This window comes from Podarcis filfolensis (assembly GCF_964270895.1).
Source record: "Podarcis filfolensis genome assembly, chromosome: Z".
Taxonomy (NCBI): domain Eukaryota; kingdom Metazoa; phylum Chordata; class Lepidosauria; order Squamata; family Lacertidae; genus Podarcis; species Podarcis filfolensis.
In genome coordinates this window covers 10,794,800-10,811,164 of record NC_139617.1, presented here as the reverse complement: position 1 = coordinate 10,811,164, position 16,365 = coordinate 10,794,800, and the positions used below count along the sequence as shown (strand labels likewise).

Here is a 16,365-nt window from a genome sequence, read left to right as displayed (position 1 = left end):
GGAGCTCCAATGAGGAGGGTGCTATTGCACTTATCTCTTGCTTGGCTGAAGGGCACTGCAGAGGCTTTTCCTGATATTAACCATTAAGGAGGCTGTAATTTGCAATAAAAGCCCAAACAAAGAGCTTTTCAAAGTGATAAAAAAGAGGTTGAGAATGGAGGAAGTACCTTTTCCCAGTGAATTGTGGGAGTTGTAGCTCTGTGTGGGAAATAGCAGGGTCTCCAAAAAACTCCCAGCACCCTTAGCAAACTACAGCTCCCAGAATTCTTTGGGGGAAGCCATGGCTGTTTAAAATGGTATTATAGTGCTTAGTGGTATTGTAGTGTTGTGGATTGCCATATTTTGAAGAGCAAAAAAAAAAAGAGGACACATTTGCCGACTTCTACTTTCAACTGTGGATCGCTATGGCGACTCTCATTTTACACACTCATGAAAAAGAGGACATGTCCTGGAAAAAGAGGGACATATGCGAACCCTAGCAGCTGCAGATAGCACTCAGGAGGGTGGACTTTGGCCTGTTGCGCATCGAGGTCCCCCAGGCCACCCCAGTAACTCACACTTCACACATCAATTTTTGTTTAAGGTTTTTGGCATGAATTTGGCCACAACTTTATTTAAATACACACACGTGAGTGGTTGCTTAGGCATTGGTTATGACTATCTGTCCTTGCCCCAGGGACAGAACTGACCTCCGGATTCCAGCGGAAGCCAGTATGGGAGAACCATATGGGGAGAAATGAAGCTGGGCATCAGTCTCTCATCTGTCACCCACATGCCCCCTGGGGCTTGCACGGCCCAAGTCCGAAGCCAGGGACTAGGACGAAAGGGATGGCAAGCCCCTGGATTCCTTTAACGGAATTCCCTTTCAGCACCACCATTGGAGGGGTAGGCACTTACCCCTCCACCAACCAATTTGGCCTGATCCCGCAGGCCTGTTCTTATGTTCTTGTGCACTACTGGGTGTCGTTTTCCTTTGTGCTTCCTTCAAGCAGGTGGTAGGATGTCTGAAAATATGGTTAATTTGATCATCTGCCCACTGTTTCAGCAAAAAAATATATCAGGGTTGATTCACTTCCTCCTTTTTCATTTTTTTTAAACTCTACCCTACTATTTTTCTTATCTTTTGTTTTTTAACAGGATCTCAGGCCACTGTATGCAGGACGATGTCACTACTATTCCAAAAGTACAGCTCAGCCAGAGGTGGGTCACTGTGTTCCTGCTCCCTCAGTTTCTGCAACATGAGTGAGCAGGAAATTCTGGGTGATAAATGGGGGAGAAATGCAGTTTGGCTGGAATTTTAATGCAAACCTACCTAATTCATCCTTTCTAAAACAATACACAAACTGAAACACAGCCATCCTTAGAAATCTGCACTTCTCCAAATGTTGGGATGCAATTCTCCAACCAAATAATTGTGTAAAAAAAATGTGCATGTTAAGGGAAAGTGTGCATTTTAAAATGTGCAGAAATAATGTATAACATTGCTTTGCAAAAATGTGTATATTAGACAAAATTGTCTACAAAAATGTGCATGTTAGGACAAAATTGCACTACATTTTTGAGAGGACTTTAAAAAAAACAGGATGCAGAAACACAGAGAACTGAACTGGAAAAATGAGAAGAGAGAAAAACCCAAATTGGCAGATTTGTTGATCTCTAACGTTGCCTGTTCAAATACTCCACCTGTCTGGTCTGCAGGAACCAAACTTTTCCAGCCCTTCAGAAATCTTGTTCTCATAAACAAAAAATGATGTTTCTAGAGTGCACGACTACAGGGGGAGGAAAGCACATGCTCCTCTGTGTTAAAAAATAAAATCAGTGCATATTGAAAAGTTTCTCTCAGGGGAAATAGTTTATGTAAGATATCTTCTTGATGTGCTAGGGATGAAGGTCTGTAGTGACATTTTTTTGTTTACTGTTTGTGGCGGGGGAGCATTCAGACGCATGCTCTCGCACTTGCAATTAAGCAGAAGTGGTACAAATCAGAAACAGGCTTCTGGAAACGCTGTAGGAGCAAACCTGCCAATTCCAGAAAGAGATGGTCTTCAGCTTCTGTAAGCCCTGTCTCTGTTGTTCAAACAGGCAGTCTGCCACCCCCAGCACCGCAGCCCCTGCACGCCCAAGATCAAAGGCAACACCTGCTTCTGCTGCGACCTCTACAACTGTGGGAGGTGAGTGACATGGAAAAGCCTCACCTGTAGGCAGAGAGTGAAATGGGGGAGCTCAAGCCCCTGGGTCAATCCTGCAGTCTTGAGTATGAAGGAGTTGTTTCAGGCTGAGACCCTATCTGCACTATACATTTAAAACAGTATCACTCCACTTTAAACAGCTGTGGCTTTCCCCCAAAGAATCCTGGGAAATGTAATTTGTTAACAGCACTGAGAGTTGTTAAAAGGTAAAGGTAAAGGAACCCTGACCGTTAAGTCCAGTCGCAGATGACTCTGGGGTTGCAGCGCTTACCTTGCTTTACAGGCCGAAGGAGCCAGCGTTTGTCTGCAGACAGTTTTTCTGGGTCATGTGGCCAGCATGACTAAGCCGCTTCTGGCACAACTGAACACCGAAACCAGAGCAGCACACGGAAACGCCGTTTACTTTCCTGCCGCAGTGGTACCTATTTATCTACTTGCATTGGCATGCTTTTGAAATGCTAGGTTGGCAGGAGCTGGGACAGAGCAATAGGAGCTCATCCCGTTGTGGGGATTCAAACCACCAATCTTCTGATCGGCAAGCCCAGGAGGCTCCGTGGTTTAGACCACAGCACCACCCACGTCCCTGAAAGTTGTTAGGAGAACCCTATTCCCCTCACAGAGCTCCACTTCCCAGACTTCTTTGGGGAAAGGGATTGCTTATTAGACTTCTCTGGGGATGATAGTTCTGTGAGGGGAATAGGGGTTTCCTTGCAACTCTCAGCACCTTTAACAAACAACAGGTCCCAGGATTCCTAGAGGCAAGCGATGACTAAAGTGGCATTATACTGCTTTAAGTGTAAAGTGCAAATGAGGCCAGAGCTTTGTGCTATAGAGATAACTTTTAGTGGGTCATGTCATTCAGCTGGCAGCCTGCAAAGTCAGATTGTCCCTCTGTACCTTTTTCTGTTTACTGTTCTTGGTGGTTTACTTAAAGCCAGGAGGGTTTAATGCAACCTACCAAGGTTGGGTAAGCATCATTATGACATTAGGTAATTAACTGGTGCTGTCAAAGTTGGCCCACAGGGTAGAGGGAGATAAAGATCTGGCCCAAGAAGCTTCCCCACCCCTAGGTTATAGGGTTGCAGCCTGAGCTGCAGATCCAAAAGTCCCTGGTTCAAACTTGTGGACTCACTAAGTGACCAGAGACTAGCAGCGTTGTCATCTGCCTTATTCCCCACATCTGCAAAATGGGGAAAATAGCACTGATTTACCTTACAAGGTTGTTGTAAGGATTACAGTTAAATGATGTTTGTGAAAAGATTTGAACACTTGAAAGTGCAAAAAAAACCCCTGTTAGATAGATGTTTTTAATGTTAAACAATCACAGCCATCTGAAACCAGAGCAGCAGAAAAATCCACAATGGACTCCTTTTTTTTTGCAACAGAAAGACTAACTGGTCCCCAAAGGCCCTCCTGAAATACTATAAATTTACCATGGAGAGAAAATGATACAGTGATATAAGAAGAACCCCTGCTGGAAAAGACCAAGGCTTATATCAGGTGTGGGGAACCTTTGTCCCTGCAGATTTTGCTGAATTAAACTCCCATCAACCCTGGCGTTTTGTCATGCTTGCTGCAGCTGATGGGGGTTGTAGTTTGGGAACATCTGGAAGGCCAGTTGTTCCCCATACCTGGCTTAACACATCCAACTCCCTGTTTTCTACAGTAGGCAGTCAAGTGCCTCTAGGAAGCACAGATGCAGAGCACAAAAGGCAATAAACCATCTTCCATTGTTCTCCATCTCAAGCAAATGTTATCTAGAGACATGCTCCTCCTGATCCTAAAGATGGCACTTAACCACCTTGATTAGTAATCATTGATAACTTTTATCTTCCATGAATTGGCCTAAACCCCCTTTAAAACCCATATAAGTTGGTGGCCATCACCACACAACTTGTGACAGCAAATCCTATTCTTTTAACTTTGCACTCTGTGAAGGAGTGTAGTTCTGCCAATGGTTGCTAACTGCTATGGCTTAAATCTACCTCTACGGTTGGAGGCAAGGGGTCTCTGAATATGAATTGTTGAGAATTACAGGTGGGGAGAGCTCTGTTGCAGCCAGGTCTTGCTTGCGGGCTTCCCACAGGCATCTATGAGAAGAGGATGTAGGACCAGATGGGCCTTTGGCCAAATAACAATAACAATAACTTATTTATACCCCGCCCGTCTGGCTGGGTTTTCCCAGCCACTCTGGATAGTTCCCAACAGAATATTAAAAACATGACAAAACATCAGACATTAAAAACTTCCCTAAACAGGGCTGCCTTCAGATGTCTTCTAAAAGTCTGATAGTTGTTTATTTCCTTGACATCTGGTCGGAGGGCGTTTCACAGGGCATGCACCACTACCAAGAAGGCCCTCTGCCTGGTTCCCTGTAACCTCACTTCTCACTGAGGGAATCGCCAGAAGGCCCTCGGAGCTGGACCTCAGTGTCCAGGCTGAACGACTGGGGTGGAGACGCTCCTTCAGGTATACTGGGCCGAGGCCGTTTAGGGCTTTAAAAGTCTGCACCAATGCTTTGAATTGTGCTTGGAAACGTACTGGAAGCCAATGTAGGTCTTTCAGGACCGGTGTTGTATGGTCTCGGTGGCCACTTCCAGTCATCAGTCTAGATGCTGCATTCTGGATTAGTTGTAGTTTCCGGGTCACCTTCAAAGGTAGTCCCACAGAGAGCACATTGCAGTAGTCCAAGCAGGAGATAACCAGATCATGCACCACACTTGCGAGACAGTCTGCAGACAGGTAGGGTCTCAGCCTACGTACCTGATGGAGCTGCTAGGCAGCTGCCCTGGACGCAGAGTTAACCTGCGCCTCCATGGATAGTGGTGAGTCCAAAATGACTCCCAGGCTGCGCACTTGGTCCTTCAGGGGCACAGTTACCCCATTCAAGACCAGGGAGACCCCCATACCTGCCTGCCCCCCAAACAGTAGTTCTGCAGGACTCTTTTATGTTCTTACGTCCCTCTAAGAAAGGTGTCCCAAAATGAGGATTATCTACTGAAAGATGTTTTGCCTTTCTGAAAAATGTTTTGCCTTTCTTTGGATTGAACAGAGTGGAGATTTCCGGTGGTTATTACGAGTACATTGACGTCAGCAGCTGCCAAGATATCATTCACCTTTACCACCTGCTCTGGTCAGCAACCATTTTGAACATTGTGGGCTTGTTTCTCGGGATCATCACCGCTGCAATCCTAGGAGGCTTTAAAGATATGGTAAGAGGATGTCCATAGGAAACATAGACAAGTAGAATTTTTTATTTATTTCAAGTGTGTTGTGCCACTTTTTAGAGCTATGTGCTCACCATGTGGTGTGCAAAGGAATAAGAGACAAATAGTACAAATAGACCAGTGTTTCCCAACATTGGGCCTTGAGCTGTTTTTGGACTACAACTCCTATCATCCCTAGCTAGCAAGACCAGTGGTCAGGGATGATGGGAACTGTAGTCTGAAAACAGCTGGAGACCCAAGGTTAGGAAACACTGAAATAGACACAGCAGAAGATAGAGAGATTAAAAATGAGAAGCTGCTCTGGAGACCAGAGCAATTTTGGGTGGGCACCAGTTAAAGGTGACGAGACATTTTTTGGTAGCATCCATGAAGTGGGAAAGGCTTTGTGGCCTCCCTAAATGCCAGAATTCAAGTGGCAAGGTCCAAGCCCATCAGGAAGGTGTTGCGTAGTTTTCGGAGCCACTATAGGAAAGGCCATGTCTCTTGTGCATGACGACCAAACTCATGGGTGCGGAATCTTTTTGGCTTGGCAAGTCAGATAATTATATCCTCCCACCCGCAGGCAGCTTTAACAGGTGAGCGTGACTACACATCTTTTCCATCTTCTGTCATCCTATTGATCTCGGGTAGATTGTCCCACCCACCTGTCAGAGTTGGCCCACAGAGTAAAGGTGATTGAACTCCCCCATCCATTAGCTAATGGGCAAAGGGATCTAATCTTACATTCTGCAGGATTTGGGTGCAGAGGAGAGTTCCTTACACACCTGAACCAACCAGGACGGAGCTTCTCCCATTTCAGATGATGCACAGGGATATTTCAACCCTGCTTTTTACAGCAATTTACCTGATGTCATATAGGATGTCAGGGGTGGGGCTGGTGGGTGTGGTTTGGGAAGAGCAGCCCAGCTGCCCAAATGAGAAGGCCTCTCAGGCTAGATAAGGCCCATGGCCAGGAGGTTCCCCACAGCAGGACACTTGAGGAGGACCCCTGAGGTAGATCGTAGTGTACAGGCAAGATCTGTACTTCTCCCATTTCTCTTGCAGTATTCTGATCTCCTCTGGCCATTTGAATAAATGGACCACAAGCTAAGTGAGTTTTCCGTTTTCCATTGTGTTCATAGACTCCCTCACTTCCTGCTATAAACTGCACAGTTGAAAATGCACGGCCCACTGTATCTTACTACTCGAGACCCCAGGTGACGTCATACAATACATATTACCACAGCACGCCTCACCTGCCACCGTATTCAGCATATGACTTCCAGGTATGTTGGGTCAAATGGCTGCTGTGCTTACTTAAGAGATCAATCTGCTTTTTTTACAGAGGGGGTGCGCCATCAAGCAGTTATGTTACAACTGCCTCTTTTTTCTATGCAATCTTTTATGTTCCATCTTTTGGAGGAGAGAAAACTATTTTGCCTTCGTCTTGCTGCCATTTCGCCTCTGTTCCTGGCTCCAAATTTTACCTTGTTTTTTTGCAGGTGTGGTGAAACACATTTCACTTTTCTGCTCAGTTTCAGCCTGTATAATTGTAGAGAACCTGTGGGCCTTCAGGCTTCAACTCCCATCAGCTCCCAGATGATATGGCTGACAATCAAGGAATGGTGGGAGTTTAGCTCAGTCGGTAGAGCATGAGACTCTTTGGGCAGATCTACTCTCATGGTTTATAACGTTTAAAATGTGCTATTAAAATGTGACACCAGAGGGTGCTGGCAAAGGGAATGCATGTTAAACGTTATAGAACGTTACTTTTAATATCGTCCTATTGATGTTTAAAAGATCGATGTAGTTCCAGCCTTTATCCCAGAGTTGTGGGTTTGAACCCCACGTTGGGCAAAACATTCCTGTATTGCCCAGAGTTGGATTCTATAGTTCTAATCTGGAGGGCACCAGGGTTTTCACTGCTGGGGTAAATTGATCCTCCTCTTCCTGTGATGATCTTCATATTTCACCAAGTTGGTCCTTGAAGCTGACATGGGGGAGTAGGGCATGAAACTTAATTTTTACAAATTTCTTCAGTAAGCTGAAGTCTTAAATATGTGTTTTGGGGGTGTGAGGAATTCAAATCTGCTATTAGTTTTGTGATTGGACAACATTTAGCTTGGCAAGTCTGTGCCTGATGGAGAAGCACATAAACTGCTTTCGGAAAACCAAAGAATTCTAATTTTACCTTCCGAAAATGTCAGGAAGTGCTGAACAAAAGGAAAAATAAATACAAATAATATAAACATACAGTATAACTGCAAGTACTTGACAGTCTCTTTTAATGATTTCTGTGCAATTTTACACACATTTTTACTTAACCAAGCGAAACTAAATTATATTAATTTAACCAAAACATCTTTTGAATTCCCAAGCCATGTTACAACTTTTTAGCACCCCTCATTCTGGAATTCAAAAGCTGAAAAAATTCAACATGCCCTAGCAGGGGAAGCGATATAAAGATAAACTCTCCCTGAAATGCCTCATAGCCAGGTCGTAAAAGGTAACAACCAGCGCCTCGCCATGGGTGGAATTCTTGTAAGGACCTCAAACTGGGCTACTGGGATAGCTCAGTCAGCAGAGCATGAAACGCTTCATCTCAAGGTGGTGGGTTCAAGCCCCACATCGTGCAGAAAGATTCCTGCATTGCAGGGCATTAGAAGACCCTCGTGATCCCTTCCAACTCTACAATTCTATGAAGCAGGAATTTATATACAGTAATACCTCTGTGAACATCCACTCTGTCGACCGTCCATTTCGGCGAACGTCCGCAGCAAACCCGGAAGTACCGGAACAGGTTGCTTCCGGGTTTGCCGCTTGTGCATGCACAGAAGTGCTAAATCACTCTATGCGCAGAAGCGCAAACCACTCCGCACGCATGCGCATAATGGCGCTTTATCGAGCATCCCTTTTGTCGAGCGTCCGGGGCTCTGGAACGGATCCTGGACTCAAAACAAGGTACCACTGTATATAGTTCAGAAGTGCATGACCTAGGAAGCTGTTTTAATTCCAGGTCATATCACTGCTACACCTAGCTCAGTACTGGCAGTGGCTCTCAGGTAAGAGGTATCACCTGGGCTGGGGAGGCCTGCCCAGGTAGAGAAATAGGCCAGAGGGCCAGAAATAGGGGCCTAGAATCCGCATTTGGCTCTCAGAACTAGGATTCCATCTCCCACGGTGGTGTTGACAATGATAAACTAGAAGGACCAAAGACTGGGCTGTGCTTGAGGCAGCTTTCTCTATGCTGAAGCCACCTCTCTCCCTTTCGTTGCAGCATTCCAGTGTCTTCCCGGCCTCCACACCATCTGGCCTTTCTGACGATCCTTTATCGCTGTCGCCGTCGCCAAGCTACGTCTGGTCCCCTACTGCTCCTCCTCGTTACTCCCCACCGTATTTTCCACCTTTTGAAAAGCCACCACCTTACACGCCATGAAGGAAGGGCGGGTAGAAACTGTGCCACTGGGGCTAATTGTGAAACCTTTTTGTACTGGAGGGAGGGTGGGGAAGAGAGAGGGGGCACACTTATTACATAGCATACATAATCCATTTAAAATAGGGGAAACCTGCAACAGTCTTCCCATAGACCAGGCCTAGGCCAAATTGATGCTAAGTGCCAGCAGCAAGAAGGGACAAATCCTGCATTCAGCACCTGCAGTCTTGCTCTGTTTGCTTCTTCAAAATCCATCATGATTAGTTGGCCGCTGTGGACTTGTTGCTTTGAGGGTTTGGTCACTTTGAGAAAATTGCTGAAAGTGCTGTGTGGCTAGTCAGGCACACCCTGCTTTTCTCAAAAGGTGTTGATAAACTGGGGTTCCTAATTCCTTTTCTCCTCTTTAACAAAATTGCTGGGCTGAGTGGAATGTAGCTGACGGTGAAGATTTAAAGGAGGAACCCAAGAGCTTGAGTGTATGAAATGAATGCTCTAGACTAGTAGGAGGAATTAATAATAATAATAATAATAATAATAATAATAATAATAATAATAATAGATATATGAAGCCTTAATTTTGCACACTGAAAATAGGCCTTTGAATGGGAATTGAAGGTCACTGTAGGTGCAGCTGTTTGTTAGGCAAATGGTACTCTACTGACACCTAGCGACATTCTGTGAGCATTACCTCACAGTAGAAAAACAAAGGTTGCTTCACACACTACTTTTTATCTTTACATATGTTGGTGATGGATACATATAAATCGGCCTTTATTTTCCTAGTTAGGTTTTTAATATAGCCACAATAAAAAAATAGGTGCTATGCCAAATATTTTCTGCTCTTGTAAACAGCACAAAAGCCACACGGTTTGGCTGGATGCACATGATCAAATGTAACTTCCCCCTCTTTCCTTGCAAGAGGATGCTAATTAAGCTGCTTAGCACCTTCAAGCACTGGATTTCCACCATTTGTTGCAACATAAGCCCTGTTTGGGTGTTCAGGCACTCTGCATGTAAACAAACACATGTAAGAGATGTGGGAAGGGGGTGCCAAAGCCCACCCCTTACAGCTCATCCTCCACACCCCATTTTTATATTACAGTTCTGCAGCTGGAGGTCTTCCGTACTCGCAGTGGCTGCTTCTGCTGCTCAGTGGTAGGGCATTTGCCTTGCATATAGGAGTTCCAAGGTTCAATCCCTGGCATCACTGTGTAAACCGTTGCCTGCAATCCTGGAGAGCTGCTGCCAGGCAACGTACACACAATCCTCAGCTAGATGGACCATTGTTATGATTCATTATAAGGCCGGCTCCCTGTGAAACTGACACAAATAGGGGGATTTAAATAGTGCAAGCAGCTCAGCCTCCACAAGAAGAGGCGGCTCCCCACCTGTCTTCACACCACTGGAGTCCCTCAAGTAGAGAGTGTTCGGTGTAGCCATTTTGGGACTCTTGGGTGATCAGGAACTGAGGCTAACATTAACTGTCTCTAAGCTGTGCAGCTAGACCTAGACTGCATGCCTGCATTATTCATAGGCTTACATAGTCAGCTTCAAATGACACACAATTCTGCATGCAGAATCCTCAGCTTGTACAAATCCTAGGAAATCGTGGTCTGGTTTACACTTTATGTTGTAGTCTCTCATACATCTTAATAGGGAACACTCAAATGTTTGAAGCAGGTATGTATATAATTGCAAGTCCCCCCCCCCCAAAAAAACCCCACAGATCCTTAGTGAGTATACACTGTGTCTTCTTACAGATCTCTCCCCTTATTTGCAAAGTCCACCACAGTATGAAGTGGGCCGGAGATTCCTGCTTTTTTTAACAAACAAACACCTTAATGAATTTATTATAAAGGGCTGCTTCAGCTTGCGACTGAGTTCAAAGGAAGGGGATTTGCCCCGAATAAGAAAAACTAATATTTTAAAGAACAATGCAATTGGAAAGCTTTTAGGTCTCACAGCTCTACCAATTTAGAAAGTTGCATTTTGTATGTGTGGCCGGTTTGGTGAATCGGACCATGGTTCACTGCAAACATCAATTCAGACCTAGGTTCAAATTCCCGCTGAGTCGCCAGCCTAACCTACTTCTTGGCGTTTGGGAGGAAAACACATGAAAGAGATTTTGCTGCAACATTTAAATACCTGAATTGTGTAATTGCTTCATGGTAGCTAATCAAGTCTGTATTTTAAGCTGTAAGAGATGGAGGAGTTTGGGAAGCCATGCACTGCATAGCTTAATAGAGGGGTATCCAGTGTGTCCTCCAGATGTTTCTGAGATACATCATTCAACACCATTGGCCATGCCTGCTGGAGTGATAGTTGTAGGCCAGCAACATTTCCAGGGCACTACATTGGCTACCCCAGGCTTAATATATGTGCTAAGCATCTTAATACTGATACTAGGGAGCTCTCAAGACTTTGTGAGCTTGTGTGTCCTATCACCAATTGAGTGCTGTTCTGGATTGTGGCCAGAGACTGAATGCTATTCATTCTGGGGAGGTAGGGAGGAAAGAGTTGTACAAAAACAGGTATTAGTGCATCTTCTTCTCACCTTGTCAATTCATTCACCGGTTCCGTTTGCTTGGGATTCACAGAATGCTTTGCACAAACCAGGGTTAGCCAGCATGGTAGACTCCAGACACTGGACTGCACCTCCCCGATCTTGCAGGCCAACCTCATTGTGTAAAGTCACAGAAGCAGGTGGTAAAAAAAGCCTGAGCTGAAGAGTTGTGCATTTCAATAGCCTGGATCTTCTCATTAATGCCACTGCCCCCACATCACACTAAAGCTGCAAGGCTGTATCTACTTACTTTGCAGTAAGCCCAATCAAACTCAGTGAGATTTACTTCCAAAGTAGCCAAAGATAGGAATGTGCTATAAAAGTTATTCATTGCCAAAAAACCCATTGCCTAAAATCATCTGAGGATTTTAAGAGATGTTTTCAGTCAGGGCTGGGGAACCTGTGACCCGTCGGATGGCATTGGGCTCTAAATTCCATCAGCTGCGGCCAGCAGTCGTCATCAGCGACGCCAAAAGCTGGAGTCCAGCAACATCTTGAAGTCCACAGGTTCCCCAGTGTAGCTTCTAGTTCATTCGGCATTATATAAAACGGGCATAACTCATGCATGCTCTCTTGCATCATAAGCCCAAGGTTTGCCAAAATGTTGTGGTGTTCTCATTCCCATCTGCAGGGCTTTGCTCAAGGTTTGTCAGGTTTCAAAGCAACTTAAGCAGAGCAGTTAAGCACATCCTTGTCCCATGTCCATCTTTTCTCCAGAATATCTTGGGGCATGAGCTTTTTGGAGTGGGAGGGTTTGACTCTGCGCTAAGATTTCATTAATTGTGTTAACCTCATTTGTATAGCAATCCCTGCTATCATACTCTTAAGAGTCTACTCTAGAACAGGGCTGGCCTCTAACAGCACCTTTAGATTTCATTATCATTGAGTGCCAAAGACATTTGAACAAATGGAATGGTTATGTCACAGTGTCCTTGCTGCTTTTTAAAAAGTCTCTTTTTTTACATGAAAAAATAGCAGTTATCTCCACCCTGATGACCAGGTTGCTTTTTAGCTTTGATAGAAGTGTATGCAATCACCTGTAAATGTAAACACAGAAGTCACATGTGCTGTATTATCATCTTCAAATCCATTTCTTGTGAGAATGTAATGCATACATGGTTCATGTGCCCTCGGAATAATTTATAAAAATAAAAATGGTAAGAATTTTGTTTATGTTTTAATTTTGTGGCAGGGTTAGCTGGTTCCCAAATTCTTATCCGTATAAACGGCATATCTGCCTATATACATAAAAACGTAAGGCTGTCACTATACAGCCCCATTAAGAGAATGTGTAGCACCTCCTAACCTGGATTTGCATCGATTCAAGGTGGTGGAGGGGAGAAGACAGGTTTTAGAATGGTGGCTATAAACAACAGCAGAGGTTTGAATAAAGCAGGGTTGGAAGGATACAAAAGAGCTGTGTGTATGGGTGGGTGGGGGGCCTTGAAGGAGCTGTGGACGTTTGGGCAAGTAGGTGAGCAATACAAGTAGGAGCAGCAAACCCTAGCATGCTTTTTAAAAGGAACAGCATGCCTAAACAGCCTGGCCCCGAACTCTCATCTGCTGGCAGTACAAAGGGCTTCACTCCCAGCTATACAAAGTGTTTAAGGAGACATGGTGCCTTTCAAATGCTGTTGGACTACAACTCCTATCAGCCCCAGCCTGCATTGCCAATGCAGAGGGGTTACTGGGAGATGTAGTCTAATGATATATGGAGGGCACCATGTTGGGGACACCCCATGTTTGCACAGAAACATGGCTTTCATTTTAATCCCACTTCTGCAGCTGAATATTGGTCACTGTAAATAACCGCAATAATTCTTAAGTACAGGCTTTCGACCAAAAGCAGAAATAATGGCACATAGAACTTAGGAAAGAAAGGGTGGTTCACAGGGAAGGAGAGAGGTGAGGTGAGCTACTTGTATTTAAGGCCCTGGTAACAAAGAGAAGCATTTGAGGGTGAACATGAAAAGTACGCTGCTTCTTTTCACAGCTAGCAAAAAAGGGGGGGCCAATAAATGAGTGGTAGGTCACACTCTTTGCATTCAGATCCCAGGCTTAGAGTTTAAATAAAGATCAGGTAGCAGCAGGTGATAGGAAAAATGCCTGTTTGATACTGGGTTAGATGGGCAAATGCATCAACTTGGAGCAAGGCAGTTTTCTATGCTCCTAAAAAAAAGGTAAAGGACCCCTGACAGTTAAGTCCAGTCGCGAACAACTCCGGACAGCTTATTTGTGCTCATAATGGTATTGGGGCAGTTATACGCAGTCGTGCTTTCCATGCTGATCGAGCCTGCAACATTTTGGGGACAGATACAGAATATGCACTAAGTGGACATGTAGCAACGTAGCATCAAGCCCTGTTAACGTTTTGTACTACAAATGTCCTGGTTTATTTTATTTTTGTCCTAGTTGTTCTGCTGTAGTGCAAGAGTGCCCCCTCCAGATAATATTGGGGAAGCATCACAGAACTACTAGTACAGCAGAAGAATAATGAACTATTATTGCATAAAGACATGTTGCAGAACACATTCACAAAAAGACACCAATCTAGAGGGGCTGAGGGACTTTCTCAAGAAGGGAAATTTGGGGGAAATGTTGGGTGTGCTGCTACAGGGTGCCTTCTCAGCTCACATGGGCAACAAAGGCCTAGCCAGTGAATTGTGTGAACCCTTGAAAACACACGATCTGCTGCAAAATGTTGTGTGTGTGTCTGCAGTAGATGTTCTGAAGTTCCACAGTAAAGGAGCTGACGTGGAAAGTGCTTCCTAAACAAAAAACGTTTTTAAAACCAATCACCTATGTAAAACACAAGCTAAATGAATGGAATAATAACAAAATGACTCCACATTCTTTTACCCCAATTCAGCCAAAAATATGTGCACAAAAGCAGCCTCTCTCGTGTGTAGCTGGTACCAATGTCCCGTTTGCATCACAATTTAACTCTCCTGAACTGATAGGTCCATCTTTTGATGTACAGCTCGACCCAGGGTCACCAATTGTCATAAGGGACAAGTAGGTTGTGCCTTGAGTCGGATGCAGGGCTCTGAGAATTGCTCCCAAGGGAGAAGAGACGCTGGGCTACTTGATTGCCTCCACTGTAGCACACCAGCTCTACCAAGCTTCCCTTCCTCATTTGGCATCAGGCGACAGCAAATAAAGAATTGCAAAGCAGAGCCATTCCATTGCCTTTTCTCCCTGAATTGTTTTAATCCCAGCTGGTTTTTATAATTCCTGTTTAAGAATTGTGCTTGTTTGCTTCCCTTCCGCCCCCCCTTATGTCTTCTGGAATGCAAGCCTTTTTGATAAGCTTATGTAAAGTGCTCTGGGATACTTTCTGTTGTTGTTTTGCTAAACTGCAGGGTTAAAGTAGTTTGAATAAATAATATTTTTAAACAAAACAAAAGCAAAACCAATTAGATTTTGAGACATACCACATAAATGAGCTAAAACAATTGTTTCTCATTGGTAAATAAAGGTAAAGGACCCCTGGGTGGTTAAGTCCGGTCAAAGGCGACTCAGGGGTGCAGCACTCATCTCGCTTTCAGGCCGAGGGAGTCAGTGTTTGTCCACAGACAGCTTTCCATGTCATTTGGCCAGCATGACTAAACCGCTTCTGGACCTGACATTGGACCCGACAGACTTGTCATTGTCCCTATTCAGATTAATCGCCTCTTTCCTTCAGTTTACGCCTGCAAAGGAATCCAAATCTGACTTTCAAAAACTGGGCAACAGCAAAAGCCATCCATGAACAGCAATCCCAGAAACAACTGTTTTGTTTTGTTTTCTCAATAATAAACTGTTTGCACATTGGGAAAATTAATAGCTTTTTATTTTTTTGCCATACAAAGCTCTAAGAACTAAAGGTCAAGTATTGGTTAATGAAAAGCAAAACACAATTCCCAAAAAAGTATGTTAAGGAAAAAAACTGTACAAATTATATACATTACAGTACTGTATTGATTCAATATTATTTTTTTAAAAAGGATAAAGCTCAGTAGAAACCAGTATGGAATAAACCACGGCCCCCACCCCTTAAAAAAAGTTTATGCTTTAGTAGGAAATAAATACGCAATGCATTGATATTCCCCCCCCTTACATGTTTTAATTTTATACTGGAATGTCATGATATGGATTATGAAAAGAAATCATTAAGGAGAACTTAACACTCTCCTACCCACCTCACCCTCGCAATACCACTTACTTGGACTTAAGGGTTGTTTGTATACATTACAGTGGTACCTCGGTTTAAGAATAGCCCTGTTTACAAACTATTTGGCTTACGAACTCCGCAAAACTGGAAGTAGTGTCCTGGTTTGCGAACTTTACCTCGGTCTAAGAATGGAATCTGAACGGTGGAAGGATTCCAGCGGCGGAAGGCCTCATTAGGGAAAGCACGCCATGGTTTAAGAACGGTTTCAGTTTAAGAACGGACTTCCAGAACGGATTCAGTTTGTAAACCGAGGTACAACTGTATACAGAAAGGTCATGGCAGAATCAAAGACTGTACCACCTCAGTCTGCAGGTAGGTCAGGTGCATAGCTGTCAACTTTCAGATTTGAAAATAAGGGGTCAGCAGCCTCGAAAATAAGGGATCAGCAGCCTCACCTGTCCCGGGGACAGTCTACAGGATATCTAACAATCCGGGATCATAGCTGTCAACTTTCAGATTTGAAAATAAGGGATCAGCAGCCTCACCTGTCCCGGGGACAGTCTACGGGATATCTAACAATCCGGGATCATAGCTGTCAACTTTCAGATTTGAAAATAAGGGATCAGCAGCCTCACCTGTCCCGGGGACAGTCTACGGGATATCTAACAATCCGGGATCATAGCTGTCAACTTTCAGATTTGAAAATAAGGGATCAGCAGCCTCACCTGTCCTGGGGACAGTCTACGGGATATCTAACAATCTGGGATAGCAGCAGGAAGCAGCGGGAAATGGTGCTGGAATAAGGGAATTTCCCGCAAAAA

At 44.4% G+C, this 16,365-nt stretch overlaps 2 protein-coding genes across 2 annotated transcripts in view; one reads left to right on the top strand and one right to left on the bottom strand.

The window, feature by feature from the left end:
* The window catches only part of TMEM255A (transmembrane protein 255A), a 31,634-nt gene extending 20,985 nt beyond the window's left edge, over nucleotides 1–10,649 (top strand). The window contains exons 5-9 of the mRNA XM_083595753.1: nucleotides 1,138–1,200; nucleotides 2,083–2,171; nucleotides 5,242–5,401; nucleotides 6,538–6,681; nucleotides 8,673–10,649. Coding sequence (XP_083451879.1) covers nucleotides 1,138–1,200; nucleotides 2,083–2,171; nucleotides 5,242–5,401; nucleotides 6,538–6,681; nucleotides 8,673–8,831 — 615 coding nt within the window. The 3' untranslated portion in view covers nucleotides 8,832–10,649. The remainder of the gene's footprint in view (nucleotides 1–1,137; nucleotides 1,201–2,082; nucleotides 2,172–5,241; nucleotides 5,402–6,537; nucleotides 6,682–8,672) is intronic.
* LOC310754158 (protein ATP1B4-like) overlaps nucleotides 1–16,365 on the bottom strand; it is an 82,987-nt gene that overhangs the window by 46,208 nt on the left and 20,414 nt on the right. The gene's annotated exons all lie outside the window — the stretch shown is intronic.